The sequence below is a fragment of the Miniopterus schreibersii genome, assembly GCF_964146895.1.
Source record: "Miniopterus schreibersii genome assembly, chromosome: 19".
NCBI classification, from domain to species: Eukaryota; Metazoa; Chordata; class Mammalia; order Chiroptera; family Miniopteridae; genus Miniopterus; species Miniopterus schreibersii.
The window spans coordinates 16,987,528-17,014,930 of NC_138119.1; the positions used below are offsets into that span (position 1 = coordinate 16,987,528).

The window sequence follows — 27,403 nt, forward strand, 5'->3', positions numbered from 1 at the left end:
ATGGTAGCTGCATGAAAAAAGTGTCCTTGAAGAAGCATGCTTGTGTCTCACTAGCAAAATACATAAGAATTTGGTACTGCCCGGCCGGGCGTGGCCCAGCGGTTGAGTGTCGACCTAGGATCCAGGAGATCGCGGTTCACTTCCCAGTCAGGGCACATGCCTGGGTTGCGGGCTCGATCCCCGGTCGGGGGTGTGCAAGAGGCAGCCGATCAATGACTCTCATCATTGATGTTTCTATCTCTTTCTTCCTCTCCCTTTTTCTCTCTGAAATCAATAAATATATATTAAAAAAAAAAAAAGAATTTGGTGCTCTCCATGCCCTGTGGCGTGGCTGTGTGTGGGAGGACGCTGTCCCTTCCTGGGGGGCAGCTGTGGGGATGACACAGTGCTGTGAGTGACAGCTGACTTCAGGTCACAATGGATAGCAAAAGCTTAAAGCAGGCCCTTGGGGGCTGCTGTTCAGATCGAGGAGGAGGTTCGGAGAGGATATGTGTTGGTCTCAATGCGGGACAGACATGGGTAGCAACATGACGCTATGGCAGGGCAGCTCCCAGAGCAGCCATGTGCAGCACATGTTCCGCAGCTCCATGGGGAAGCTGCAGCGGCAGCTGTGCAAGGGCACGTTTGCCATGTTCAAGCGCATTCCCATGTTTGAGAGTGACTTCATCCAGATCAGCAAAAGAGGAGACGTGATCGATGTGCACAGAAGAATGCAAATGGTCACTGTAGGCATCGCATACACCAGCTCTGACCTCATGATACCTGATGTCATGCTGCTGGCACGACCGGCTGACAGCTGTGCAGTCTCTGCCAGAGGTGACCGACATACTCAGGGGAAGGAACTCATGTCAGTGAAAAGCTTGGAGCTGACCAGGCTGCTTCCTTTGAAGTTTGTCAAGTTGTCCGTCTACAGTCATGAGAAAAAACAGCTCCACTTGAAGCTTGCCACTGGCCGCTCTTTTTACCTACAGTTATGCTCCCCTTCAGATGCAAAAGAAGATGTATTTGCACACTGGGAAGACCTGGTGTTCTTCCTGAGACCGCTAGGGGAGGCTTACAGTGGTACCTGTTCTATACCAGCTTGGGACATGGTAGACAATCCTATGTTGGAGGCAGAGGACAGGAAGAACCCGAGAGTAAGTTTTTGCAGTGACTTTCTGAGAGGGACCCAAGTGCTTTGGGAGAGCAACTGAAGACTCTCAGGCTACTTCTCCTAGGCTGCCTGGGGAAACACTGAATGTGGAAGGGCTCAGTCCAGATGAGCAACTATGTGGAGGCCTTGCTGCATTTGGGAGGTCCCAAGTGCATCTGAACATATGAGATCCTTTAGATGTTAGCTCCTCTGATTCTATACCTGATGTTGTAATGCTGTCAACAGCATCCTGACTGTCCAGTCTGTTCTGGAACACACACTGCTGCGGACTCAGGCAGTCTGATATGCTGTGGGACATTTTTAACTATGAGAAAGCCCTTTCTTTCTTTGAGCCATGTACTGGTTTTTACATAAATTTGTGGCATTGCAGCATGCTTTGCACTCAGGTGCACAATTTGTTAGTAGCTCTCAGAATGTAAGATGGACATGGCTAAAATAATATTATATAATTATTTCAGTCTGGGTGAACATGCCTGGAATAATACTCTTCCCTGGTATATAAGTAGTATTTGTGAATATGATGGGATTTTACTTTATGATTTTGTAACTGTATATGGCAAAAGAGATTTTGCAAATGTAATTAAGCTCCCCAATCAGCTGAGTGATTTAAGCAAAAGAAAGACTCTCTAGGGTGGGCATGAGAACCAACTAACCTGATGAGTTCTTTAAAATGACTTTTCAGAAGTCAAAAAAATTAGAAGTCAGGGAGACATTCTGCTGTCCTGAAAGGAAGCAAATTGCTCTGCTCTGGAGAGAGCCAGCAGTCTCTAGATGCAGAATGCCTCAGTCCTACTGGTACAAGGAACTAAATCCTGCCCCAAATTAGTAAGCTTACAATAAACTCTGGGTCTTAGATGAGATCGCAGCCCTGGCCGATACCCTGATTTCTGCCTAATGAGACTTAAAGCAGAGGATCCAGCTAATCTATACCTAGATACTTGACCCATAAAAACTGTGAGCTTATGATAAGTATTGTTTTAAGCCACTAAGTTTGTGGTAATTTGTTTTGCAACAATAGAAAACTAATACAAGAGAATATGTGAAAACCATGCTGAGCTAAATTTTATCTATATGTATAGATAAAATTATTTTAATACAAATGATACCCAAATTTATTGATTTTAGTTGGAGAAGGAAGTAAAAAGAGAACAGTTGTCCTATATATAAAAAAGCCCAATGTTGATTGTACTTCCTGAAATAATGATTAAGATTCAGTTAGCCACTGCAATATTTGTAAGTTGCTCTTTCTGAAAGAGAAATTGTTTGTTGCACAATGTCAGCGTCAAAAGGTAGTTTCTATGATTTTCCAGGGAAAAATATATGGTAAGAACTTATTTGCAGCTGTTATGAGGAAGGGAATTTACAAAGCATTTAGCTATTTTGCTACTGCTTTATTGTTTAGGACATCATGGGGAAAGGATATAAAATGGGAGTGTTTTCATTCTGTTTATGATCTTCTTCTTGTATGGAAGGGAGATGTCATCAATGTGTCTTCTTATAGTTAAATCTTAGAAGCTTTATGGAAAATCAAAGAACAGTAAAAACATGGTAGTTTTACTTGAGAATGTTTATCTTAGCTCTACTTTTCAGGTTGTGTACACATATATGGACGTAAAATAACCTACGGCGGGACTGAATTGTCTCACTTCATTAAAATGGTAGCACTCCTGGGAAAAAAGATGTCTGTGCACACAATCAGCATCATGATTTGCATCCATTTATTTAATTTCCCATTCTGGTCAAATTTTTATTTAAATGTCAAAGAAATATAAATCACTAGGAAACATTTGTGTTTTCACTTTAGGGCTGTAAAAGTTAACATCCACAGGAGAGAAAACTTGAAAAATTTCAGGGTATAATAGCAGAGGAAGAATTGAGGGATGGAGGGAAACATTGATTTGAATCTTGCTTTGTGAAAAATAAACATTACTGGGTATATACAGATAGGATTTCCAAATATTCTTACTATCAGATAAAATTTTGGACTGCAGAGATATCCCATAGGCTAGTCAGCTCGGGGCAAATCTCAATACCGGGAATAATCTTAAGAAATAAAATGAAAGCTTGTTTGTGGAAATCCAGCTTACACTTGCTTAAGACAGATTTCTAAGTAAAGTGGCACTTCATAACACAGGTCCAGAGAGGGTGCCTGCTGCAGAGGGGTTGAGTCATAGATAAATTTAGGCTATCCCAACAGAGTAGCAAATTTTCTCGTCACAAAAACACTTATTAAAACAAATAATAAACAAACAAATATTAACAAATGTAGCCCTAAAATCGAGTAAAAGAATAATTGAAAATGACCACTTATGATTTATTCTCACAATACATGAATATTTACAGAGTATAAGTCCCCAACACAATTTATTTCACCATTGGCAATATTGTAACAAGTAAAACTGAAATACCTACCCTTGGCAGCTGTTATATGTGGTTTCATGTCTTCACCTCCAAAATAAGGCAGAAATTGCAGAAAAACCTAACTGGCCTCATTGTCAGTGCTCTAAATTCATATACTTGACATGGTACCAAGTAAACAGTGAAAATATAAGTGAAATATTTATTTTGGGTGTTAAGGTGAAAAAAAAGTGTTGATAAAATTGTTGCAATTCTCTTAGAAAGATAAACATTATACTTGATAATGGAGTCTTTAAAAGACTTTTTTATGAAAAGTCTTGGTCTCTGACATATCTCCCCGGGAGGAGTTGGCACCTCCTAGAAGGCCCTCGGGTCCTTGGGCAGCATGGCCAATGTAATTTTCAATTTAAAACTATATGGTTACAAAATTCTAACACTGTCATGAAAGGAGAGGAACAGGGGCATGATTAATGCCAGAGAGGCAATCCACAAATGTCCAATTAAATTTGAGTTTTTATTTAACTTGATTTGTTGCAAATCTAGAATATACTTTCTTTGCCATAGTAATATTGACCAAAAATCATCAATCACATTTTATAAGAGAGAGCATTTAAATTATGTAAAAGTTATATTTGAAAAGGCACAGCCATGACCAGGTGGCTCAGTTGGTTGGAGTGTCGTCCCCTACATTAAAAGGTGGCAGGTTCAGTTCCAGTCAGGGCACATACCTAGGTTTCGGGTTTGATCCCCAGTTGGGGCGTGTATAGGAGGCAACTGATTGATGTTTCTTCTCACATCGATGTTTCTCTCTCTCTCCCCCCCTTCCTCTCTCTCTAAAAAGAAAAAAATTAATAAACTATCTCCTCTGGTGAGGGTAAGAAAAAAAGTACAGATAACATTATGGTCATTACCAGAGTAAAGGGGGTGGGCGGGTAGTAAGTGGTAAAGGGGGCCAAATATATGGTGACAGAAGATGATTTGACTTTGAGTGGAGGGAACACAAGGCAATTTCTTTGTTTCATAGAAATGTACACTTGAAACCTCTATGGTCCTATTGACCAGTGCCACCCCTATAAATAAATAAAAATTAAGTTATTGCCACAGGGAAAAAAGAGCAAGGAAAATCAATTAAGTGAGTATTTAATCAGCTCAAGAATTTTAAATTAACATACTAAACCAACTAAGGAAATGAATGGGAAGGAAAAATTATAGTGGAGACCAGACTTAGATGGTAATTTTAATAAAAACAATACAACACAAAAATTCACTCAAATACCATAATTGACTCACATACCAAAATTGATTTAAAATTAAGGAAATAATCAGAGATTTAAAAAAATTATCAATTTTATGTTAAAAGAGATAGCCAACACAGTTCTGCAGGTAAGATCATTAAAACCTTCAAGTAGATCATTTCAAAGCATTTCTGTTAGAAAGAGAAAACAATATGATTATAGATATAAAATCCTACAGTGAAACAAAATTCCCAAATTTCGTGTCAGTGCCACAAATTTATTTACATTTGGTATGTAAACACCCCTACTCATGCATATTGGTTTCAGATGGTGTTTGCTGGAGTTGTAAGTTTTTTCTCTTTACACTGTGATTAGGAAGAATTGAGGTGTCCTCTGCAATTGCTGGACCCAGCCCTGGAGTGCCTGGTCTAGGCTCCTCCTAGACTGAGAGCCGGGAAAAGACATAATATCTGGCTTTTTGAGAGCAGCCACTACTAGAGCCCCTAATCCTGGCCATTTTACCTCGATGCAAAAGTCCTCACACCTTATACATGCTAGACAGACATAAGCAGAGCAAGGACGATGGTTCAGGTATAGAAACTCACCTGGGTGGAAAGCCCTGGATGCCTAGCAAGGGGCAAAACTGGGAAAACAAGAACCCTGTCCCCAAGGTAACCCTTCCTCCCCTAGAATATTGCTGGTCATGTGGTTTAGATCCCCTGAACATTTCCTCCCATCTAGGCCTCAGTTGTATTTCAGCTCCAGGCCCAGAAAAGCAGCAAAACCAGACAAGTGATGCAGTGGATACCTTAGGACCAGCTACATTGACTAATGAATCCCCTGCCATGGCACTTGCCAATCACTTGTTGACCAATCAGTGGAGACCATGCCCTGAAAGAGCTGATGAATATTCTATTAAGACCCTCTCCTGAGACCTCCCTTAAGATTTCCCCCATAAGAGAGAGATAAATATGCTCAGGACACAGGACCCAGTGTACGCACCCCTCTCCCCTCAAGGGGAGCACGTCAGCACCATTCCCTTCCCCTTTCTTCTCCCTGAAGGGACCCCTGTGAGACTTGCAAGCAGAGGAGCAGTAGGCAGCACCAGATTGTCCTGGGCTTACCCTCTGAACCTGTCTCCAAGTTCCCCTTTTCTCTGATTTCTCAGTGAGCCAAAGCAGTCCATTATTTTTTGAAATAAGGGATTTAAAAAAAAATCCTTTTTTTCTGGACTCCTCTATGCTTTCACAAATATGGTCTTGCTAAAGAGGTCATGCAAGTCAGCTTTAAGACTCAAAGCAGAAAGTGGGGGGATGGGGACATCTATAATAGTGTCAACAATAAAAAAAAGTTAAAAAAAGACTCAAAGCAGGGTCAGTGTCCTCTTCTAGGAAATCAGTAAAGATTTAAGGATGCATAGATTTTTCTGTGAAGATTAGCTGATAATAAGCAGGCCAAGGCCTTAGCGCTGTGCTCACTGTATAGTGATCATTCAGTGCGTGTTGGCTGCTGTGATTGTTGTGATGATTCCAACGACATCAAAGGGGAACTTCCCAATCACTTGTTAAAAATCAGTTTCTCTGTTCAGGGAATACCTTTAAATATTATACCGGATCTCGGCTTTCTCAGAAAGGTTTTGTGTAATCTTTTCTCTCAGACCTTCCCTTTCTCTTCTCTATAAAATCTCTCTGGATTTCAGTGAATTCCTCTGCACATATCTTGTACACATCCTCCTGGGTCCTCTCTCTTCATCCATGCCCTGCATTTCCCCTGTGCTTGTTTCCTTGTATATTCCCTCTGCATATGTATATTCCTTGTGCATACTTGTCCTCTTTGTAAGCACTCTCCTAACCTGAACCACAGAAGCTGAACTGGAGATAGAAGATGAAGAGTCCGCACTCAAGGAAGATAAATCATTTAGAGATGTTAATCGGGAGAGCAGTTCAGATAAAGTGCATTGGCAATTCAAGCAGGAAGAAATCATTTGTAGCAGGGGATGATGAAAGAGGTAGTTGTTGAGCTGAGTTTTGAAGGATTGTAACATCTAGATATGGCCAGGTGAGAGAGGAAGGGTGCTTTATTATTTTTTCTTCAAAAGAAACATTTTAGAATGAAACAAAAGCAGCTCAACTGTGAGTGCATGTTTAAGTAACAGCTACTTTTAAGCTGTGTGAGCCAAGAGGAAGGGTGCTTTAGGTAAAGGGAACAGCATGACCAAAGGTAGGATGTTGGATATGTATATAGGGCTATTTATCCTATGAGAAATTAAAATTTAAAGTGCTTCTTAGTTAAAAATAACAGTAAAACACTCATTGCATGTTAACATAAATAACATTTTAATGAAAAGTAACTTTCAAAAACAAAACAATTTAGTGAGAAGATGGCATTGTTATACATTTAGCAGTTCCCTTTAATGTCTGCCTTTTTAGAAGACAGACTCTCATTTCTGCCATTGTCCTCATTCTCCTGTAGTATGTTTGGGTTGAAGTGTATGAAGAGCAGCTGGCCATTTACCTTTACCTTTAATCACCACTTGTCTGGGGGTAGTAGCTGAGAGTTTCGGCATTTGAAGGTTTCCTCCAAGTGCTTACTATTTAACCGGAATTAATAGGGCAAACAATGAAGATTTTGTGGAGGAGTTGGGATTTGAGGTGAGGCTTGTAGGCATTAGATAAGTAGGAAATAGAAAGGAAAAAGAAAGGTTGAGGTCAAATAGTATAAACAAACTTATGAAAATTGCATGTCTCAAGATCAAAAGATTGGAACAGTTACCAAGAATAGAAGAGATAGAACAAAAGTAAAAATGACTATCTTTAACTGGGATCTGATAAAGTCTCAAGGATTATATAAAGACTGTGGGACAATTAGTTGGCCAGTAATGCAGGGGAAGAATGTAGCTAGCCATTTATTGAGTGCTTTCCATATGCCAGTTACTGATCTTGTGTAGTCATGCATTTAATATGCAAATAACTCTAGAATGATTATTCATTATCATTATTTTACACTTCAGAAACTTGAGGCACAGAGAAATTATGTTACCCATCTGAGATCACACAATTAGTAAGTGCAGAATTGGAATTTAAACTCAGGCAGTTGGGTTACAAGACCTGTGCTTTTATGGAGCACAGTAAGTTCACCTTAAATATTAAGAAATAAGATTATAGAAGGAGGATGGTACTAATTTATGAAGGAATCTAATGCAAAACAGAGGAATTTGAACTTGATACAGGAGCTTGTAAATAAATGTTTGATTTTTTTTTTCAATTGAGTTGATTTAAGAAATAATAAAATATTTATTGAGTGCCACCATCATGTGTCAGTCATTATGGTGAGGATATATGGATGAATGTGGCAGGGCCTGGTAATTGTGCCTCAATAGCTGTCTTTCCTTTCTTCTGAATTAATAGCATTTTCAGCTGACCTCATGGTTCACACATAATTAAGACTACATTCCCCAGCCTTTCTTGAAAGCTGGAGTGAGTGGCCCCATGACTAAGGTCAGGCCATTGGGGTGTGAGTGGACCTATGCTTGCCACTGTCTGTTGGAGCTTGGCTGAAATGACTGGCGGTATACATCCTCTGCCTTCTTTTCTTTTGGTTTGATCCTTTCCTCAATCTTATTGCCTATACAATGCCAACGGGAAAGGTGTTAAAAAGAAGAGAATAGAATCTCTTTGAAATGGAAATTCTTATAAATAGGAAGGATTACATAGAAACCTGCTACAGTGAAGCAGGTGAATGAAAAATCTGTCATAGGAATTATAGTTGGTAGGGGCAGCAAGAATACCAAAGATGTGTGGAAACGGTTTATCAGATTAGTAGTGCTCAGTTGGTTAATTTGAATCTGTTGATCCTGGAATAGCAAACACCTCCACTCCCGACCTGGTGTTCTCAGGAATTTCACATTCATAAAAGATGCTTGGCCAGAAAGGGCCATGTTTTATCCAGTCATTTGAAATGTCAGCAAACCTCGGGAAGAAAGTGGGAATAGTTTTTCAAGTCATATGAGCAACCTCCTTTTATCTTCCTGCTTTTACAAAACCCCATGATGCTGTTATTTTTATTTATTTTAAATTTTTGAATAAATTATTTTTTCAGAGCAGTTTTAGGTTACAGCAAAATTGAGCAGAAAGTACAGAGTTCCCATCTTACCCCCTGCCATCATACACACACAGCCTCCCCCACTGGCAACACAGGGCATCAGAGTGGTCCATTTGTTACAGTTGATGAACCTACATTCCTGCTGCTCCACATCCTTGTCAGAACTTGGTGTTGTCAGTGTTCTGGATTTTTGTCATCCTAGTAGATGTATAGTGGTATCTCGATGACATAGGAAGTGGAGCATCTTTTCATATACTTATTTGCTGTCTGTATGTCTTTGGTGAGCTATCTGTTCAGGTCTTTCACCCATTTTTAAATCAGGTTGTTCATTTTCTCATTATGCTATGATTTTCATACTCTTCTTCTTACAGATAATGTGAGAGACAGCATGCTTTAGTGATTAAAAATGAGTCCTTTATAATCAGATTGACTGTAAGAATCCTGTCTCCGTCACATAATAGCTGCGTGACTTTGTAAGAGTTATATAAGCTCTTTGTCCCTCAGGTTTCTTCTTGGTAAAAAGGGGTTAATAATATGTGATGGTTAAATGAGTTGATACATATAAAGGACTTAGACTAGGGTCTGACTTGTAGTAAGTACTTAATAAGTGTTAGTGTACAGTGTTTATTACTCCATCATGTCATGTACTCATTATCACTGTCCTTTACGGTATTTCCTGTAGAAAACTTTTGCTAAACTTATTCACACAAAATTGTAAATTATTTTTAGGGGTATTTATAATTTTTAATCTTTGCTGAACTTAAATAAATGACACCATTACCACACGAGCATAGTCTCTTGGTAAAAGATTCAGCAAATACACAAATTTATCTATATATATGTAGTAAAAATGAAAGTTCCTTTGCATGTAACACCCCTCCCCCTACTTCCTCTTCTCTTTCCAGATGTAACTACTGTTAACAGTTAGAGTGCGTTGAGGCTGAGCAGATTGGCTTGAGATGTTCCATATTAATTTTTCTTTTAATCGGAAGCCTCTGGTAGTGTCCTTGCCTGGAGCCTTGTAGTAGAGAAGCTTCCTGAGACTCTGCAGTGTTAACCCGTCCTCTCCTCAGGACTTCTTAGTAGGTCTGATTCCGACTAATATCTGCTTCTCTCTATTTACTCCTTCAATTTGTGGCAGCCAGGGGTATTTAACTTTTGATTTTGGCAGTTGGGTGCCGAGAATGTCCACCTTATGTAAGATGCTCAATCTAAGTGGTATGGAAGGTTATCCCACTTGTCGCTCAGGGTTGGGGTGGAGTTGTGCTGGCAACCCTTTCCTGTTCCTGTTGTTTGCTGTCTAGGGCAATGATTGTTGACCTTTTAGGGTTCAGAGACTACACTGACATGTGACTCTAAGGATAGGAGGAATCTGTCAGGGGTCTGTCAGTGCTCTCTGCCATCCTCCTGTGTCTGATGACAGGATCTGGGGAATGTGGGGAGACCTGGAGATACCTTTATAATCTTTTAGATCTAACTTCAGAGTCTACTAGTTAAGGACTGTTCAGTAAATGAATATCCCAGTTGAGATGGAGATAATTGTTTACAGCTTGCTTTGAGAATTATAGAGCTAAAGTATTTTAAAGGGTAATTAAAATTTTTATTTCTTTTCATTTTACTTGTAATTAAAATATTTTTGTTTTATTTAAAGGCTAGAGTAGGAATATAAATTAATGTAAAACGTTATAGAAACAGGGTAGAGGGAATGATTGACTCTTTTGGAAGGGTTGGAGAAGGTTTCCATATTTGTTAATCCAGACAAGTCCAACTGTTGGGATTTTACCCTCCCAAATTTGTGTAAAGTAGGGTTTCTTAAACTACCTGCAAAGAACCTCAAAGGCAGAGGAGAGAGAGAGTACCCCTTGGAAGTTCAGGATATACCTGAGAAAAGCTTGAAAATTTCTTAAATTCTCTGTTTTATCTTAAGAATTCATGTGAATGTTGCATTTCATTGCATCCTGATTATAGAAATATTTTAACTTCAACTAGAAAAGGAAAAAAACCCCCATTCCCTGCTAGTCTATTAATTGTGGAAAATGGGGGTGAATGAAAAGAGCTGACACTACATACCAGGTTTAACATCCACCTTCATTTTCTTAGTGTATCCCCAGCACGGCTGAGTTTATGCCTGGGGGCATATGTATACTGGCTTGAGAAAAAACAGATTGGTCAGTCAGATCACGGGACATCTTCCTCTTCTTCATGTGTCTGTAGTGTGGGCTTGGGGAAAATTATTTAATTTGAGTCTGTTGCCTTTGTAAATTGGGCTAATAATGTTCACCCACACTTTTGTTGGGAGATGATTCTAGAGTAGCTGCTCATTAAATGCTGATTGCCTACTTCCTCCTTTCGCCCCACATTCCTGTTGCTCTTTTTCTCCTTGGCTTTACCCCTGGTTTCATAACTGCTTAGTCTGCCATGATCAACTTGCTTACTGTCCTGCTGGTCTTTATCAGCCAGTGAGCAGTTGACAACAATACTAGAAGATGCTTGGGATATAACCAGGGAAGTTCTGTAATAACAGAGAACAGCTGAGTTAGGAGCATTCCGAACACTGGGAAACGGCTCAGATGGACTCATCAAAGTAGGAAATGTCTAGGAAGACTCTTCTATTAATCAAGGGACAGATGTGTCAGGCTATAAAGCTTAGGATCAGCGTGTAGGACTGAGTGCACTGATAGAGCCCAGTTTCTGAGCAGCAACAAAAGCTGGTGATGTTGACTTAGTTTTGTTTTGTTTTTCAAAGCTGTCAGAGTATTAGATCAGTGGTCTGAAGATTTCGTAGACTGAAGTACATGTTCAAAAATGTATTATGTCTGAAACCTTACAGTTAAAAAGAAGTTATGTTTTTGTAAATGATAATACCCATCCCTGTGGTTCTCTTGATGTTAGTGTTTCATTAATGACAGCTTCATCCCAAACCTCTCTATTTCTCTAACTGTACTGCACATGTCAGTTGAGGTTCAGGAGGGTGTAATTAAGTCACTTCTGCAACTCTCTGGGTTTTTAACTAATTGAGAACAGAAACAGAAGCCAAATGTAGGACAAAATAATGTACTGAGCTTTGTTACTGGTACAGGTGGATTGGAAAATGTGGTGAGGATTTTAGTATTGCACTCTTCCCAGTAAGAAGTGAAAGCCCCCACATAGAAGTAGAACAGAAGAATAGGGGTTTCTTCTCAGTGCAATGAGTCATGACACCTGCCACAGCCACAGTTCCCTCAGATGGAAACTTTGGGCAGGAGCTAGGCAGGCATGTTTTAAACCACTTAACCTGGTTTCTCCCCACTCCCAGTGCTGGGCTTGAGATGGGCACTTGACCTATGGGCAGTCTTAGGAGACAGACCCCTACTATCTGGTAATATAGCTTTTCCTCATCCCCACATTTTCTTATTACCGCCTCCCCCATATTTTCTTCCAGATGTTGATACTACCTTATATTTACTGAGTGAGTAATATGTGTCACGCTTTTTTTATGTATTAACACATGCAGCCCTCATAACAACCCAATGATGTTGGTGCTTTATCATGATTTTACAGATGAAAAGTTGAGATTCAGATAGGTTTAATATTTACGTTAAGGTCACATTAAACTGAGGAATCAGGATTCAAATCCAGGCAGTCTGGCTTTCTAATTCATGCTCTTAACCAACATCCTAAAGCTTAGATTATTTTGTCAAGTGTCACAGAATTTTTAAAAAAATTTTATTTATTGATTTGAGAGAGAGAGAGAAGAAGGAGGACAAGAGAGAGACATTGATTTGTTGTTCCACTTATTTATGCATTCATTGGTTGCTTTTTGTATGTGCCTTGACCGGGGATCAAACCCTCAACTTTGGTGTGTCAGGATGATACTAACCAAGCTATCGGGCCAGGGCACAGAATTTCTTTTTAAAGTTTTGATGGAATTAAATTGAACCTGTAAATCAATTTGGGGAGTATTGGCATCTTTTTCATATACAGATATAAAACAAATGACATGTAGAAGTTTTAGAACTTAGAGATCTTGGGTATCAACTAGTCCAACCCCTTATTTTTCAAATAAAGAAACCAGTATGCTCATGGACATGAGATACCTTTCCTATGGACACATTGGGCCAGAAAGAATTCAAGGTTTTTGACTGAGTTACGTGCTCTGTGCAGCATAACACAACATACCAAGTATTGCATGGTGACTCAGAGGTCACAAGGCTGATTTTATTTCAGCAGAGGAAAGGGGGCTACAGTTACGTGGACTCTGTAGTGTATTACGTGATATGATGGGATTCCCCCCCCCCCCCCTCGACCATATACCTATACTCACTGGGCATAAAGCAGATTATTAATCTTAAATCAAGTTTATGAAACTCTGAATTGTATCAACCTTGCCCTTGAATTGATTGCATATATAATTTAGCAGAAAAACCAAGAGAAAAATACAGAGTTAAAGTTAATCCTCATTAAAATGTTTAGGTATATTTATTTTTAAAATATTTTAAATTTATATTTATTGCCTAGAAGTTATTGCTGAGTAGGCTTTTCTAAACTACAGTATAGGCATGGGTCAAAGTTTTACACAATTGAATATACCTAGAGTTGAATATTTGTATTAGAAATGTAGACTATTGGAGCACATTTTAATTCAGTGGAATATCAATAATAATTATAGAAACCCCTGGATTTTTTTTAGGTAATAGTTGAAGAACCATATCAATATCTCATTGAGAGATTGATTTGTTAGTTGCTGTGTTAGCCTTTTCTGATTTTTATTTAATCTAAAGATAGTATAATAATGCTAAAGATATTTAAAAATAGATCACTTAATTAGCCAGCTGTTGTGGCGGCAATGCTGTGTAACAATGCTGAAACGTTGATGGCTTCAACAATAAACATTTACTTTTTTAACTCATGGTTCTGTGCGTCTGTGAGGGAGCCTGTGGATTAAATTCAAGTCTTTTTCTTATAATGCATTTTGGGTTCATTGGCTTCCTGGGACATGTTCTTTTCTTGGTCTTCTCAAGAGAACAAGCCAGATAACTCAAATTTAAAGCATCTGCTCAGGTTTTGTTTATCGATAGTCTGTGGCTCAGTCCAAAATGATTTGGGCAGGGAAATATTTTGCTCCGCATACTCCCTTGGGAGGCACTACAAAGTCACATGACCAGGGCCACAAATGTACAATTCTGGAATAGAGAGGGAGTAGAAAATTGGTAAAAATAATATCATCTATCACAGTTACCTATAAATCTCACCATCCATATAGATTTTTAAATAAAATATTTTTCCCTGTATTACATTCTATTTTTATGACATAGGAATATTATGTAGGAATAATCATAATGTGCATACCATTTTAAATTCCTTTTTGTCCTTTGGTGGCTTCCTATTTTGGTTATAAAACATTCTGTTATTGTCTTTGAAACCATCCTTTGACTGTAAGTACTACTTGTGTTACTCTGTTTTTGTTTCTGTAATTATTTCAAATAAGTCATTTCTCTACTTTTTCTTTCTTTCATTACACCCACTATACTGTTTACCTGGAACATTATTGTCAACTTTTCAGATTCTCTCTTCTTCCTTCATCCAGATTTCTCTTCTCATATCTCCTATATGAAACCATATGGCCATCTGCAACCTATTGAAATATAGCTTGTGCGTCTTTTGGCTAGCATATAATTAGGACTCATTAGGCTTCATGTGACAGGAACTCAATTTAAACTAGCTTATGCAAAAGTAATTTATTGCAAGGGATATTTTATAGAATTAAGGGAACAGTGGATTTTCAAGACTGAGGATGGGAACAGATAGAGCTAGGCCTCAGGAGTGGCTCAAAGTGATGGGACTCAAGTGAGACTGTCTTGCTTGTCTATGTTTAGGACTGACTCTCTCTTTCTCCCTACATACTGGCATTCTTGAGATGGGTAAAAACATGGCCACCAACAATTCCCAGTTTACATCTTAAAAGTTTCTGCTGTAAGAGGGACACTATCATGACAAACTCTTTGGTCATCAGTACAGAAATTTTAGGAAATAGGTTAACTGGTCTAGTTTCTATAAAGGCCATGTGGTTTGAATAGAGGGAAGCCTTGTTCTCAGAAAAGGAGGTTTAGAGATATTGCTGGACTAATAAAAATAGGTGTCCACTAAAGTAATGTGAATTAATAAGACCCTTTTGTGTCCTTTTCAGGGGAAGGGACATACTTGCATACACACATGCATGTTAGTGTGGCTCTTGTTTGCTATTTTCTTATTGTAAATTAAGAGTATTTTCTATTTCTACCTTTGTAATGAGTCTGCTATAGTGATTCTAATTGTCATGCCTGATAGTCTTTCCAGCTTACCAAATTTTGACTTACACTCATTTTTTCTCACTTTTCTATTTTAGTTTAAGAGCCACTTGAAAATGAATAGGTACAAATGCATAGTATAAAAGCAAGAAGCAGACTAACCACATTTGGCACAGAAAGAAATTGGACCATGTGCACCATGACTTTATCTTTTGAATGTGTTCGGTTATTTTGGGAAGAAGATAGCTGCCAGTTAGACTTTGCTGAATGTGGTTCTCCTGTTTCTAGTATATGTGAAAATTGTAGTTTTAAGGCATCCAAGGGAGGTGCTAATTTAGATATCATATTGCTCATTTGACAAAAATGATGTGGCATTAGAGTAAGAATTAAAAGGGATTTCACTTGTTAAAATTGCTACAGGTTTGGGGATGTTTAAGCGATTTAATTAAATCAAAAATATTATTGAGTTTCTTTGGGTTCAGAGCAGGGGAGAAGGTAATGAATAGAAGAAACATATATCAGATTTTTGGTAGCACTGATAACTTTCTGTCCCTTATTCTCATATACCTTTAAAACGCCCTAAAATTAAAATGTTTATGCCTCGACTATATTTCCCAGTATTTTTTTATTAATATCTGAAGAGACATAAATATTCTTTGTCAGATTTTACATTCTATTTTTAGATTATAATAGGGCAGCCTTTAATTAAATGCTTTTAAAAGCAGTGTTGCTCTTGTGCACTGCTCTGTTTTACTTGAATTAAAACTGATCTATTAGTCTTGAGTTCACAGAACAGCAAGCTCCATATTTAAAAGATCTCTGCAAATCTAATTTGAATTGAGCAACCATTAATATTTATTAAAATCCTAATTCAGAGTTAACTCTCAGGTTATTTATCTCTGATCTAAGAAGAATGCTCTGGGGGAAGAGACAGAAAGTTTTGATGCGGAAAGGAGTGGAGACGATCGGGTGCACACAGTGGCATTCTGTTGAGGCACATACTAACCCTGGGTCTCAGCAGATGAGTAGACTTTAAGAGGCAGTGTAACAGTGCAGGTCAGAGCATTACTCTGAAGTCAGATTACCTGGCTTGTACCCGGGCTTCACATTTGCTATTTTGTGAGAACTTTCAACTGATTTGTGCTTTTAAGAACAATTTGTCCCACACATTTATTGAATTTCCACTATGTACTAGGTATTATGCCAGGCATGGAATATTCCCTGGTAAACAAAACAGAGTTTGGGATTGTGGAGGGGGCTTCTTTAGATAGCCTTAGCATTGGGATGGCCTCAGGCTTCTCTGCCGTCCTTTCCATATCTCATCTCCTACTAACTCTCACCCATACTCCTTACGATCTAGCTATATCATGGTTTCTTTTCTGGTCCTCAGTAAGCCTTTTCTCACATCAAGTTCTTTCTCCCTAGTTCATTCCATGGCTCACTCATTCTTATTAAGCCCAAACGTCAGCTGGATCCATATTGCCTCCTGCCTTCTCCTTGCCTTTTGTAGTACTTTCCAGTATGTGATCCTGATTTATTTTCTTCTATGTTATTTATCTCTTCCATAAGAATGTTAGCTTTGGGAACGCCAGGACTACATTGGTCTTACTCATCATTTAGTCTCCAGTTCCCGTTATAGTTTCTAGCACATAACAGGGACTCATAAAATATTTGTTGAATGGGCGAATGAAAGCTGATACCAGTAGTCAGTCATACAAAAGTAGGAGGCAAGAGCTAAGACCCTGAATTGGGACTGAATTTTCTGTGATTAAAGAGTTGAAATGATAAAGTGACAGAGGCAAGAGTGTGTTAGGCCTTGCAAGTTCTGACAAGGAGTTTGTATTTTGTTTGAATTTTAGTGGAAGGGTTTTAGTCTGGAGTTTCAGTGTAATCCAGTGTATTTTCCAAAAGTGTTCTTAGGGAGGAGAATACTGGAGGAAGGAGATGGGTTAGAGACTTTTATAGTAGATGAGAACGTTGCTTGGATTAAGCTGGTATAATTGACATAGAGCAAGATGGGATAGATGTGGGGTGTATCTTAGAGGCAGGGCTGCCATGCTGATGTGAGGAATGTGGCAGAGATGAGACAAGGATAAGATCCATATTTCTTGTTTGAGAAACTTGGTAGAAGGTGGTGTCATTTACTGAAATGGGAAATCTGAATGAGGAACAAGTTTGGAGGAGACATTAGAAATTCATTTTGGGTCATGTTTGAGTTACTGATAAGAATTCCACATGGAAATATCAGTAGAATTTTGGATTCCAAATCAGGAATTTAGAGGAGACATTTGGGTTGGGATAGAAATTTGGGACACTGTCAGCATGTAGATGGTATTTAAATTCATGACAATGAGAGATATTACTTAGAGTGTGCAAGAGGGAATCAGAAAAAAGCTCAGGTCCTAAACTTGGGGAATTTCTAACATGTAGATGTTAAGTAGAGGAGTGGCAGCTGAAGAGGACTTGGAGAAGGATTGTCCACACAAAGAACACCTGGGATGTGTGTGTCTTGGCAATCAGGGATTCTGGGGCAAACTGGAAGGGTAAAGACGTGGCTTCTAACACATGCTGCATTTTCAGAAACATAACATAAAATGAGAAAAACTTTGAGAGTGCAAATGAATGTACTTGAAGGGTTTTAAAAAGGAAGGATATTAGCATGTCTAACAAATAAATGTGGATAGTCTTATTACCCTAGCCTAGAAGTATAGTTATTCCTTATTTTGATATTAGTGGAAGTTTTGATTTTTCATGAAGTTGGGAAGTAATTTTTTAAAGTGTAACTTGAAGCTGGAAATAATTTTTTTTGTGGGGGGGGGGGCAGTAGTAATGGTGTTAGTGTCACCTAATGGCAAAATAAGATATTGCAGCCATATTAATATGCTGCCATGAACAAAATAACGGAATTAGAAAGAGAAAAAGAACATTTCTGGGCGAATTTTAGGCCTAGATCAGCAGATTTACCATAGTTACAACGTCCTGTTCTCTTTAGCCCTAGCCTCTTGTCTTACCCCTCTATCATATTACCCGTTTGGTCGCTGAGCAGATTGTGTAAATATATTGTCCTTTTAATTGTTTTTCAGGTTTCAGCTCAAATATTTCCCTTTCAGGGAGTCCTTTCCTGCCACCTCACTTACAGTTGCCCCTACACTCCTTACAACTAACCTACTCTTTGTCACATAAGCCTCGTTTATTATCTTCATAGCCTTTAGAGTGATTTGTAATTACCATATTTGCTTCATTGCTTGTTTTCTCATTAGCTGTCAGCTCCAAGAGGGCAGGCAACTAGTCCTTCTGTTCACTCATGTAACCCCAGTGCTGAGGGCAGCGTCTGCAATTTAGTAGCATTTATGTTGAACTAAAGCAAATTTGTGAATATTTGGAGAATGTTGAGTTTGTATGGTGTAGAGATCTATCCAGAAAACAGAATTACACTGTATTTGATCACTGTAACATTGTTTGCTACATAAATGCAATGTGAAAGCTTTGACTCCCCCCTCTCCCCTTCAGATAATAAGTGGTACTGTGTCTGGAAAAGAAAAGATATGTAGCTTAGGGTGTTGAATTGTATATTAGTTAATTTTAGTGACATAAAATATATTTTAAAGTACTATATGTGGCCTTGAGGAGATAAGTTTTTGGAGACATTCAGGTTTAATTATAAAATAATTCCTGTGAATGTATTTGTGTGTGTGTGTGAATTTGTAGATATTTCTAGTATCATGCTTAATTATTCCTTCTATTTATTAAGAAGAACAAAGACAGTATTTCTAGGAGAAAAATAGAGAGTCAAACAGTAGTAGCTGAGATATGGGCGGGTTTGTGTTGTTTCTCAGGGAACAATATGGTTCTTTTAGTCTGGCAGTACAGGGTGAAGAGAGTATATTTCCATTATGTGGCTCAGTCCAAGAGGGTAGCTTCCCTAGTTTTGAGATAATTATCCAGTGAGCAGAATTCTTTTTCACATGAACCATTTTTAAAGGCTGTGGATTGATAAGTTCATGTTTTTATTCAATGGGTGTGTTTTTTTCTTTTTTAAATCCCTGTGACTTTGACCAGGTGAATGTGGGAAGAGACCTTTGCAGAACTGAAATGGAGGTCAGAGCTTCATTACAGAAGGTTACTGGGTCATTGGATTCTGTGGCTACACTGAACAGTGAAGAATTTGTTTTGGTTCCTCAGCATGCAGATGATACTTCTACAAAAGATGAAGAAAAACCTGAACTGAAGGTAGTTTTTCTTTCCTACAAATGATACTATTTTAAATTATGGATTTTTTAACTAGGTGAAAGGAGATATATAAAATCCAAAGGTTTTTCTTAAGTGTTGACTGTGAGAATAGAGTCAATGTTTGATTCATCTAGAGGCTCATTATTTGGTTGGTATATTTTTGAAGTTTTTTGCTTTCGGTGGTTTATCTTTTAATTTGGAATTTAGAAAGAAGGAATAGAAGGGGGGAAAGAGAAAGGATAATTGGGAATTAGACTTAATGGTTAAATTTTACATAAGTTTAATTTATTGGAATAGTTTTGTCTTTCTTACTGATAGGTTAAGTTGGTTATATAAATAGTAATGTTTACTTTTCACTTTTTTTCCTTTATGGCTTTAAATCAGCTGGTAACATTCTAGTATGTGATTTAACAGTTGACTTGTCTAAATATTTTAAAATTATATGTCTTATAGTTTTAGTTGAGTTTGCATTTCGATATGTTCCTTTTTCATTTTTGTGTTACCTTTCCTAACTCAGAGAAAAAAGAGCAAACAAACCCAGGTATACATGTGTGAGAACTGGATATCCACCCTCTAGAAACAGGAGTAGAGAAAGTAATCAGATGTGCTACATAATTTTTATGATTTTTATTTAATTTAAAAGGTGGGAGCATCAAAGGTATATTAGTATGTAAATCTAATAAAATTATATAAAAGTCAGATTATAAAATACCCATTTTACATTATGTTGAGGATATATAGTTTTATAACTTTATTAAAATAATCAATGGCTTTACTTAAATTTATTTAAATGTCTATTTAAATAAACAACTATCTAAATTTCTTTAAACATCAATATTTTAATGTATTTAATTTATGATGTTATTTATTTACTTAGGTTTTGTGTCCTCTCTGCTTTTAAGAAAAACCTGAGTTAACGTAAATGCAAGGAAATTAGCAATACTCCTCTTGGCAGTGAGCAAACAAAATTTGTAAAGAAATCAGAAATATGTTTATGCTATGATAAGAAATGTGACCTTTTAAATGATATTCATAGTAGACTCTGTCTATTTAAATTTATAAATTTTTCCCTTTAAAACTCATACATTTAAGATTACCTGGTTCTGGAATATATTCCAAAAAGAAAAAGAAAAAACAAGAAAAGAAAATCTCTGTAAACAAGTTCTTAGATCAGATGTAGTTGGAAACTGCCTGAAGTGTTTCTGAGAAATCCTTTTCTGAAACTAAGTCTTCTAGTTTAGCTATTTTTGTAATTCAAGATTTTGTATTATAGTACATCTAGTGAAATTAGGTACAACTATATAAATTCTTGATATTCAATGACTATATTTAAATTTAAATATTTAGATTGTTTTAATTTCATCTAGAAATGAAATATTTTCATTCAGCTCCAGAACCATAATATGATTGAAACAGAATTGTCTTGCTTTGTCTATAGATAGTTTCTAATGGTGATGAACAACTGGAAAAAGCCATGGAAGAGATTTTAAGAGATTCTGAGAAAGGGCAGAACAGTCTTCTTGTGGATCGTCAGAGTTTCAGTGAGATTTCAGACCATTCACTTGGAAATGTTTCAGCCAGCCAAACAAATAAGCCATCTCTTCAGTTAATTTTGGATCCATCAAATACAGGTACTGTACTGAACTCATAGAAACAATAAGAAAAATGGGATAAAGTGATAATAAAAATTTAAAAATCCTGTTAGCTTTGCTTTTAAGATCAGGGCCACCAGTTTTTCATTGCTGGTTGAGAGCTCTCATTTGGTTCTTATGGTTGCTAGCCTCTCTACCTGTGATACCAGTTTCAGTGTTTTTTGAGAACAGGAACTATATCTGGGTCTTTATTTGACCCCTAATACATAACACATAGTAGGCCCTCAATAAATACTCACTGAACAAGTGAATAAGTTCTTGGTTCTCAGAGAAGTGTATTTGACACAGTCTTTTATATGATGTACCTTTTTACTCAGTTTGACAACAGTTATTTAATATAATTTGTGAAAATTCTAAGTAAAATATCATTAACTCCATCAGTGTATTAAATAATCAGTCCATCATGAGTGAGTATAATTTGTGGTAGGAATACCAGCTTATAAATCTAAATGGTTTTGGGTGCAAGAAAAGCCAAGCCAAATCAAATGCAACTCCATCTGGTTTAAACACTAGAGGTATGGTTTGATCTGGTTTCTGGTAGAATTTCTCTGTAAACTATTCAGTTTTGGCCCTGGCAGGGTGGCTCAGTTCTTGGAGCATAGTCCCATACACCAAAAAGTTGTGGGTTCAGTTCTCAGTCAGGGCACATACCTTGGTTGTGAGTTCGATCCCTGGTTGGGGCATGTATGGCAGGCAACTGATTAATGTTTCTCTCTCACATTGATGTTTCTCACTCTCTCTTCCTCTCTCTCTAAAAATCAATAATAATAATAAAACAACACATATCCTTAGGTGAGTATTAAACTATTCAGTTTTGATCTTTTCCATGTCACCTTTTTCCTTAATTGACTTTCTTTATGGACAAAATGTAGTTAGTAGCAGAAATAGAAAAGGCCAAGTGATTTGTTGATGCCTGGTGGCTGAGAGAAAGAATGTTCTTTCACCCATTGAACAAAAGTTTTGAGTTTTACTCTGATTGGACCAAATGAGCCATTTTCTCACTAGGGGAATGACATGAACTGATAGGTATAGATCTTGGTTATAGAGGAGGTGAGATTATCCTGATTGGCTTAGGGCACTCACAGTCCATTTCAGAATGTTGGTGTAGGGTAAGTATAGACATAGGCCAGAGTGCTACATAGTAGGCCCATGATAGTCCTAACTTACACTATACACAGGATTTATTCCTAGTGAAGCAAATATTTAAATGTGAAAAAGAAATCTATAAGAAGAAAATATGGGAGAATATTTTTGTGGTTTTCAGGGGTAGGAAGACCCAAATCAGAAAGGTAAAGGTGGTTATATTTTAATACATAAAAACTTGAACCTTTTGAATTGGAAAGGTGCCTTAAGAAATATGGGTAAAAGATAGACTAGGAGAAGAAATTTGTACTGTATTGGGGGTCCCCAAGAACACCCATGCTTTGGTGATTCACTATAAAGACTCATAGGTCTCAGCATAGGGCCATACTCATTAAGCTATATATATGTATCTATATCTATATCTGTATTTTTAAATTATAAATACTAGGTTGGAAACCTTACAATTAATTTTTGTTAGTTCTTGATTGAAGGAACATGAGAGATTGTATTTTTTATTGTATTTTGCTTTATCTTTTGAATTTCTTAAATTCTTACCCCTCCCAAAAACCCCAAAGCATACTGATATCAACATTCATATAATTATTATTTTTTGGTTAATATAGTAATTAATAGAAGGGAAGAAATACCTTTTATCTTCTAATGTAGCTCTGATGGGTTGTTGGAATCAACTGTTCTTTGCATTGTCTTGGATAATATGATTCTTATTCTTGAGCATATTTGATAGGATCATGCATTGTGTACTTTTTGTATCATGCATTGTGTACTTTTTGTATTCTCAACACCCATTACATAAATACATTTTAAAAAAATCTTTTGCTGAAGATCTCAGAGGATAAGAAGAATTTCCTTTGCTTTATAAGTAACTTTTCTAGTTATATATTTTTATTTTCACTTTCCATAAAAAGGCATGCTATGCTACATTCTGAACGTTTATGTCCTCCCCCAAATTCATATATTGAAATCCTAATCCCCAAGGTAATGGTATTAGGAGAGGGAGCTTTTTAATCACTTTGGAGGTGATTAGGTTATAAAGACAGAGCCCTCATGATTGGGATTATTGCCCTTATAAAAGAGACTCCAGAGAGCTAGCTCATCTCATTCTTTGAAAAACATCTCGATTGTTATTTTCTTTGAATACTTTGAAGATGTTATTCTACTGTCTTTTTGTCCCCATAGTTTTTGATGAGAAATCTGCAGTCCTTTGAATCACTCATTGTTCTTCTATTTGTAACATACTGTTTTTCCCTGTTTACTTTCAGTATTTTTTTTCATTATCTTTGCTTTCAGCCTAGTTTTGTGCAGCATGGTTATGGGTAATGGGAAGATTTGGAGACTAGCTGAATATGGGTTGTAGGTGGGCTAGCAGAGTGGCAAAGGGAGAATTTTCTACTACCTGATATATGCAGACAGATAATCTCTTTTCTACTACCTGAGAATTTTCTACTACCTGATATATGCAGACAGATAATCTTCAGCCTTTGCTACATGCTGTGCTTAGAATTAAAGTGAACAGTTGTTGTTTAAAGAGACTTATTGATGATGAGTGGGGGGAGAGTTGGGGGAAGCAATCATAGGATCATTCATCAAAATAACAATTATTTTGGGGAAAAGTTTTCCTTTGGAATACTTAAATAGTTCATAAAGCAACCAAGCCAGGAAGGAGCAAAGTAAGAAGCTTGACTTTGGTTGTTACTGGTATGAGCTGTAACATCTTAACATTGTTTACTTGTTTAGGAAAGTGGGCTGCTTACTAAATTTGGTGCTATGCATGCAGGATCTTCACAGCCGAGAGAAACTTTTAACTGATTTTGGTTTTATTTAATCCTCATTATTTTTAGCCCAATTCACACTATCTTTAGTGTAGGTTTTTCTCATTGTTCTATATCATTTGAACTCCATGTTTTTATTTTTTAAAATATAAAGCTTAGCATTTTTTTCCTTTTCTTCTAAAGAAGTTGTAACTAAGTAAAATAATACTTTGTGAGACTTGGAAGTTTAAAATGGCCAATTCTATAGATTCAATGACATGGACGCATAGATGAGACTGATGAATGTCAGAGGAATGGAGGAGGGTGGGTGGGTGGAGGGGGAGAGAGTAACCAAAGAATTTATGTGCATATATACACAACCCAAGGACATGGACAATGGTGGGGAGAGGGACTGGGGAGGGGGAAGGAAAGGGGTGGAACCGGTCATTGGGGAGAAAAAGGGACATCTGTAATATTTTAAACAATAATAAAATAAAAATAAAAAACCAACCAATTCTAGAACTCTGAATTAAGGTGAATGATAAACTTTAGAAGACACAGAAAAACCTAAATTTTTCATTTGTTTTTCTGCAATAGGCAAAATTCTATGGTGAAATTTTGCATTAACTTACGAGTGTTTTTTCTTCAGAAATTTCTACACCTAGACCATCTTCTCCAAGTGGATTACCTGAAGAAGATAGTGTTTTATTTAACAAACTGACCTACTTAGGATGTATGAAGGTTTCTTCCCCACGTAATGAAGTGGAGGCTTTACGGGCAATGGCAACTATGAAATCTTCCAGTCAGTACCCCTTTTCTGTTACTTTGTATGTGCCAAATGTTCCAGAAGGTTCTGTGAGGTGAGCTCTAATTCTCTTTTCCACCTTAGACATATTGCAAATTTTGGGTGGTGGTGATGATATTATATTCATAAATCAGGCTTAGGACTTACTGTTAATTCACTTTTACTCTGTAGACATGCAAAGTAAATATGTTTATTTGCAAGGGGCATTTGCAAAATTATGCTTAGAATATTATAAGTGGAAATATAACTGTAAAATACCCGTAATTTCTGTTTCTGTATTTTGAAAGAGCCTGAAAATCTGCCTCTACCTTGTCATGTAGCAGTGGTTCAAAAAATTGGAGTGAGCCCTTGATTTTCAGCTCTTTTCATCAGACTGGAAAGAAGCAAAATGGCTTTTTCTTTTATGCTTAATTAGGAATAATGTTTAATGTCATTTAAACCTGACTCTCTTTACATTTAAATCAGATGTTACTCTCCTACATTCAGCCCTCCAGTGGCCTTCAGTCACACTTGTGACTATATTCTTTCCCCTCACTGGGTCTTTTTTTCTTCATAGCACTTTTCCTTGATTCAACATTATGTTATATACTACTTATTTGCTTATTTGTTTATTGTCTACCTTCCTCACTAGACATAAGCTCCGTGGGAGCAAGTTATTTTTATTTTTCCCTGTTGTAACTTTAGTGTCTAGAGTAGTATCTGGTCCATTCAGTAAATATTTGCTGAATGAACAAATAAATGTACCAGGTCTAGGAAACTAGGTCGAATGTGTCCTGAACCTATAATATTCCCTGAAGGCTGACTTAATCTTTTTTCAAACCCTTTTTGATTTTCATCATTCTCTAAAGTTTAGAATGTGAGATGATGTTAGCTAATTTCTAAAATAGCAATATGAATGACAAGGTTTTGGTAAAAATTCTTTGAATTTTTCAGGAAAGGATTTTATAGATATATTGTTTGTATGATAGCTCTTAAAAATGTCGAAATGCCTTTTAATGTTATCTGTTTAGTTTCAAAGTGCCAAACACACATTGACAAAGACTTACTCTTTTGACTTGCCTCTATTTTTAGTGGGTACGCCTCAGTTTCACAGTTTGAGACCCTGCAGTGGTCTTGAGTTTTTAGATCAATCTAGGGCTCAGGATTTGTATAGGGAAAGTCAGAGAATTATTTGTTCTTAAATCCCACAGACTTCTTTTACCTCTTAAATTCTGTTTTAATTTGATCTTTGGAACCACTCTGACCATTTTTGGGGGTAAAAGAGGTCTTGTTTGAACAGTAACCTGGGGCTTGGATAAACTTGTAGGTGCTGCTCTCAATAGAAATGAACTCTTTGTGGATGGTCTGTGCTATTCTGACCTGGCATTCCTTTTCCTTTTGCTGTAACAGAGCAAGAATAGCAGTTAGGGATGGGTGACATAGATTTTACTAGGCAGTGTATACTTGGCTATGGGAATAAGTGAATTAGATCATAGGAAACGTAAAAGTGAAGTAATTGTCGAAAGAATGTGATGAATTTGTGTGTGTGTGTGTGTGTGTGTGTATGCTTATACATTATATATATATATAGCAAGAATAGGAAGATAATTGATTTTCTCACATTATTGGTACTAGTTTATTTTGTGATTTTAAGATGAGTATGTTTATATGTTACTGACATAGTAAAACTGTTTGCCAAAACAAACAAAAAACTATTTGTGTTTTTTCTTTGATAGTTAATATTTTATTCCATTTCCCATCACTGTTCTGCAGAATCATAGACCAGTCCAGCAATGTGGAGATAGCATCTTTTCCAATCTATAAGGTGCTGTTCTGTGCACGTGGACATGATGGGACAACAGAGAGCAATTGCTTTGCATTTACAGAGAGTTCCCATGGTTCAGAAGAATTTCAGATACATGTCTTCACCTGTGAAATTAAAGAGGCAGTAAGTATAATATATTGTAGCTATTTGCTATGGAGATTAATTAGGGTAATATGTTTGAGCTCTAATCTCAGTGTGATAAATTTGTATGTGTGACCATATACCATATTATATGCATTTGGAGTATATTTCTAAAGAGAAGGTTCATATTTGTGATTGCATAGAACTGAATAGGGAAAGTCAAATCTTGTAACTGTATGACAGTGGTATTATAGGCGGGGCACACTCAGCCTGACAGGTGGGACAGGAAGAGTCCCCTTGATGAGCTGTCCTCCCACCCACCATGGTAGTCATTGCTCAGGTTCAGGAAGGGGGAATGTTTTTGTACCTTTTTATTATTTTGCCCAAGTTAATTGATCCATGTAATTATAAAAAGTGCCTCTAACAATACCTTTTCCTCTGCTGGGCATGATGGTTGCGTATTGCTTGTACTTGGATATTGTACTAAGATGGTTTCATAGAGCTCTGTGGTCTCACCAGTTATTGTTTATTATATACATTCACTTAGAAGCTGGCTTTTGCTCTAGAGAGCTGGCCTAATTAAACATACAAATGCTCACATATAGCAGGGTATCAACTTGAAGGCCTTCAAAGGGGCCAGGAAGTTCCTTTTAGTCATTGTTTTTTTTTTTTTAAATATGTCTTTATTGGTTTCAGAGAGAGGAAGGGAGAGGGAGAGAGAGAAATAGAAACATCAATGATGAGAGAGTTGTCATTGGTCGGCTGCCTACTGCACACTCCCTACTGGGTATCACGCCCGCAACCCAGGCATGTGCCCTGACCGGGAATCGAACCACCATCTGCTGGATACTAGGTCGATGCTTAGC

General features: G+C 37.2%; 2 protein-coding genes across 3 annotated transcripts in view; both read left to right on the forward strand.

Moving 5' to 3' along the window:
- The window catches only part of RABGAP1L (RAB GTPase activating protein 1 like), a gene marked incomplete at its 5' end in the record, with an annotated part of 365,222 nt that overhangs the window by 19,123 nt on the left and 318,696 nt on the right, over positions 1-27,403 (forward strand). For both annotated transcript variants that reach the window (XM_081121358.1, XM_081121362.1), the window contains 4 exons: positions 19,173-19,343; positions 20,782-20,974; positions 24,497-24,707; positions 26,405-26,579. In XM_081121358.1, coding sequence (XP_080977484.1) covers positions 19,206-19,343; positions 20,782-20,974; positions 24,497-24,707; positions 26,405-26,579 — 717 coding nt within the window. The remainder of the gene's footprint in view (positions 1-19,172; positions 19,344-20,781; positions 20,975-24,496; positions 24,708-26,404; positions 26,580-27,403) is intronic.
- GARIN6 (golgi associated RAB2 interactor family member 6) lies at positions 528-1,193 on the forward strand (the record flags this gene model as incomplete). Its single annotated transcript, XM_081121893.1, has 1 exon — positions 528-1,193. The coding sequence occupies one exon, from the start codon at positions 528-530 to the stop codon at positions 1,191-1,193; it is 666 nt and encodes a 221-aa protein (XP_080978019.1).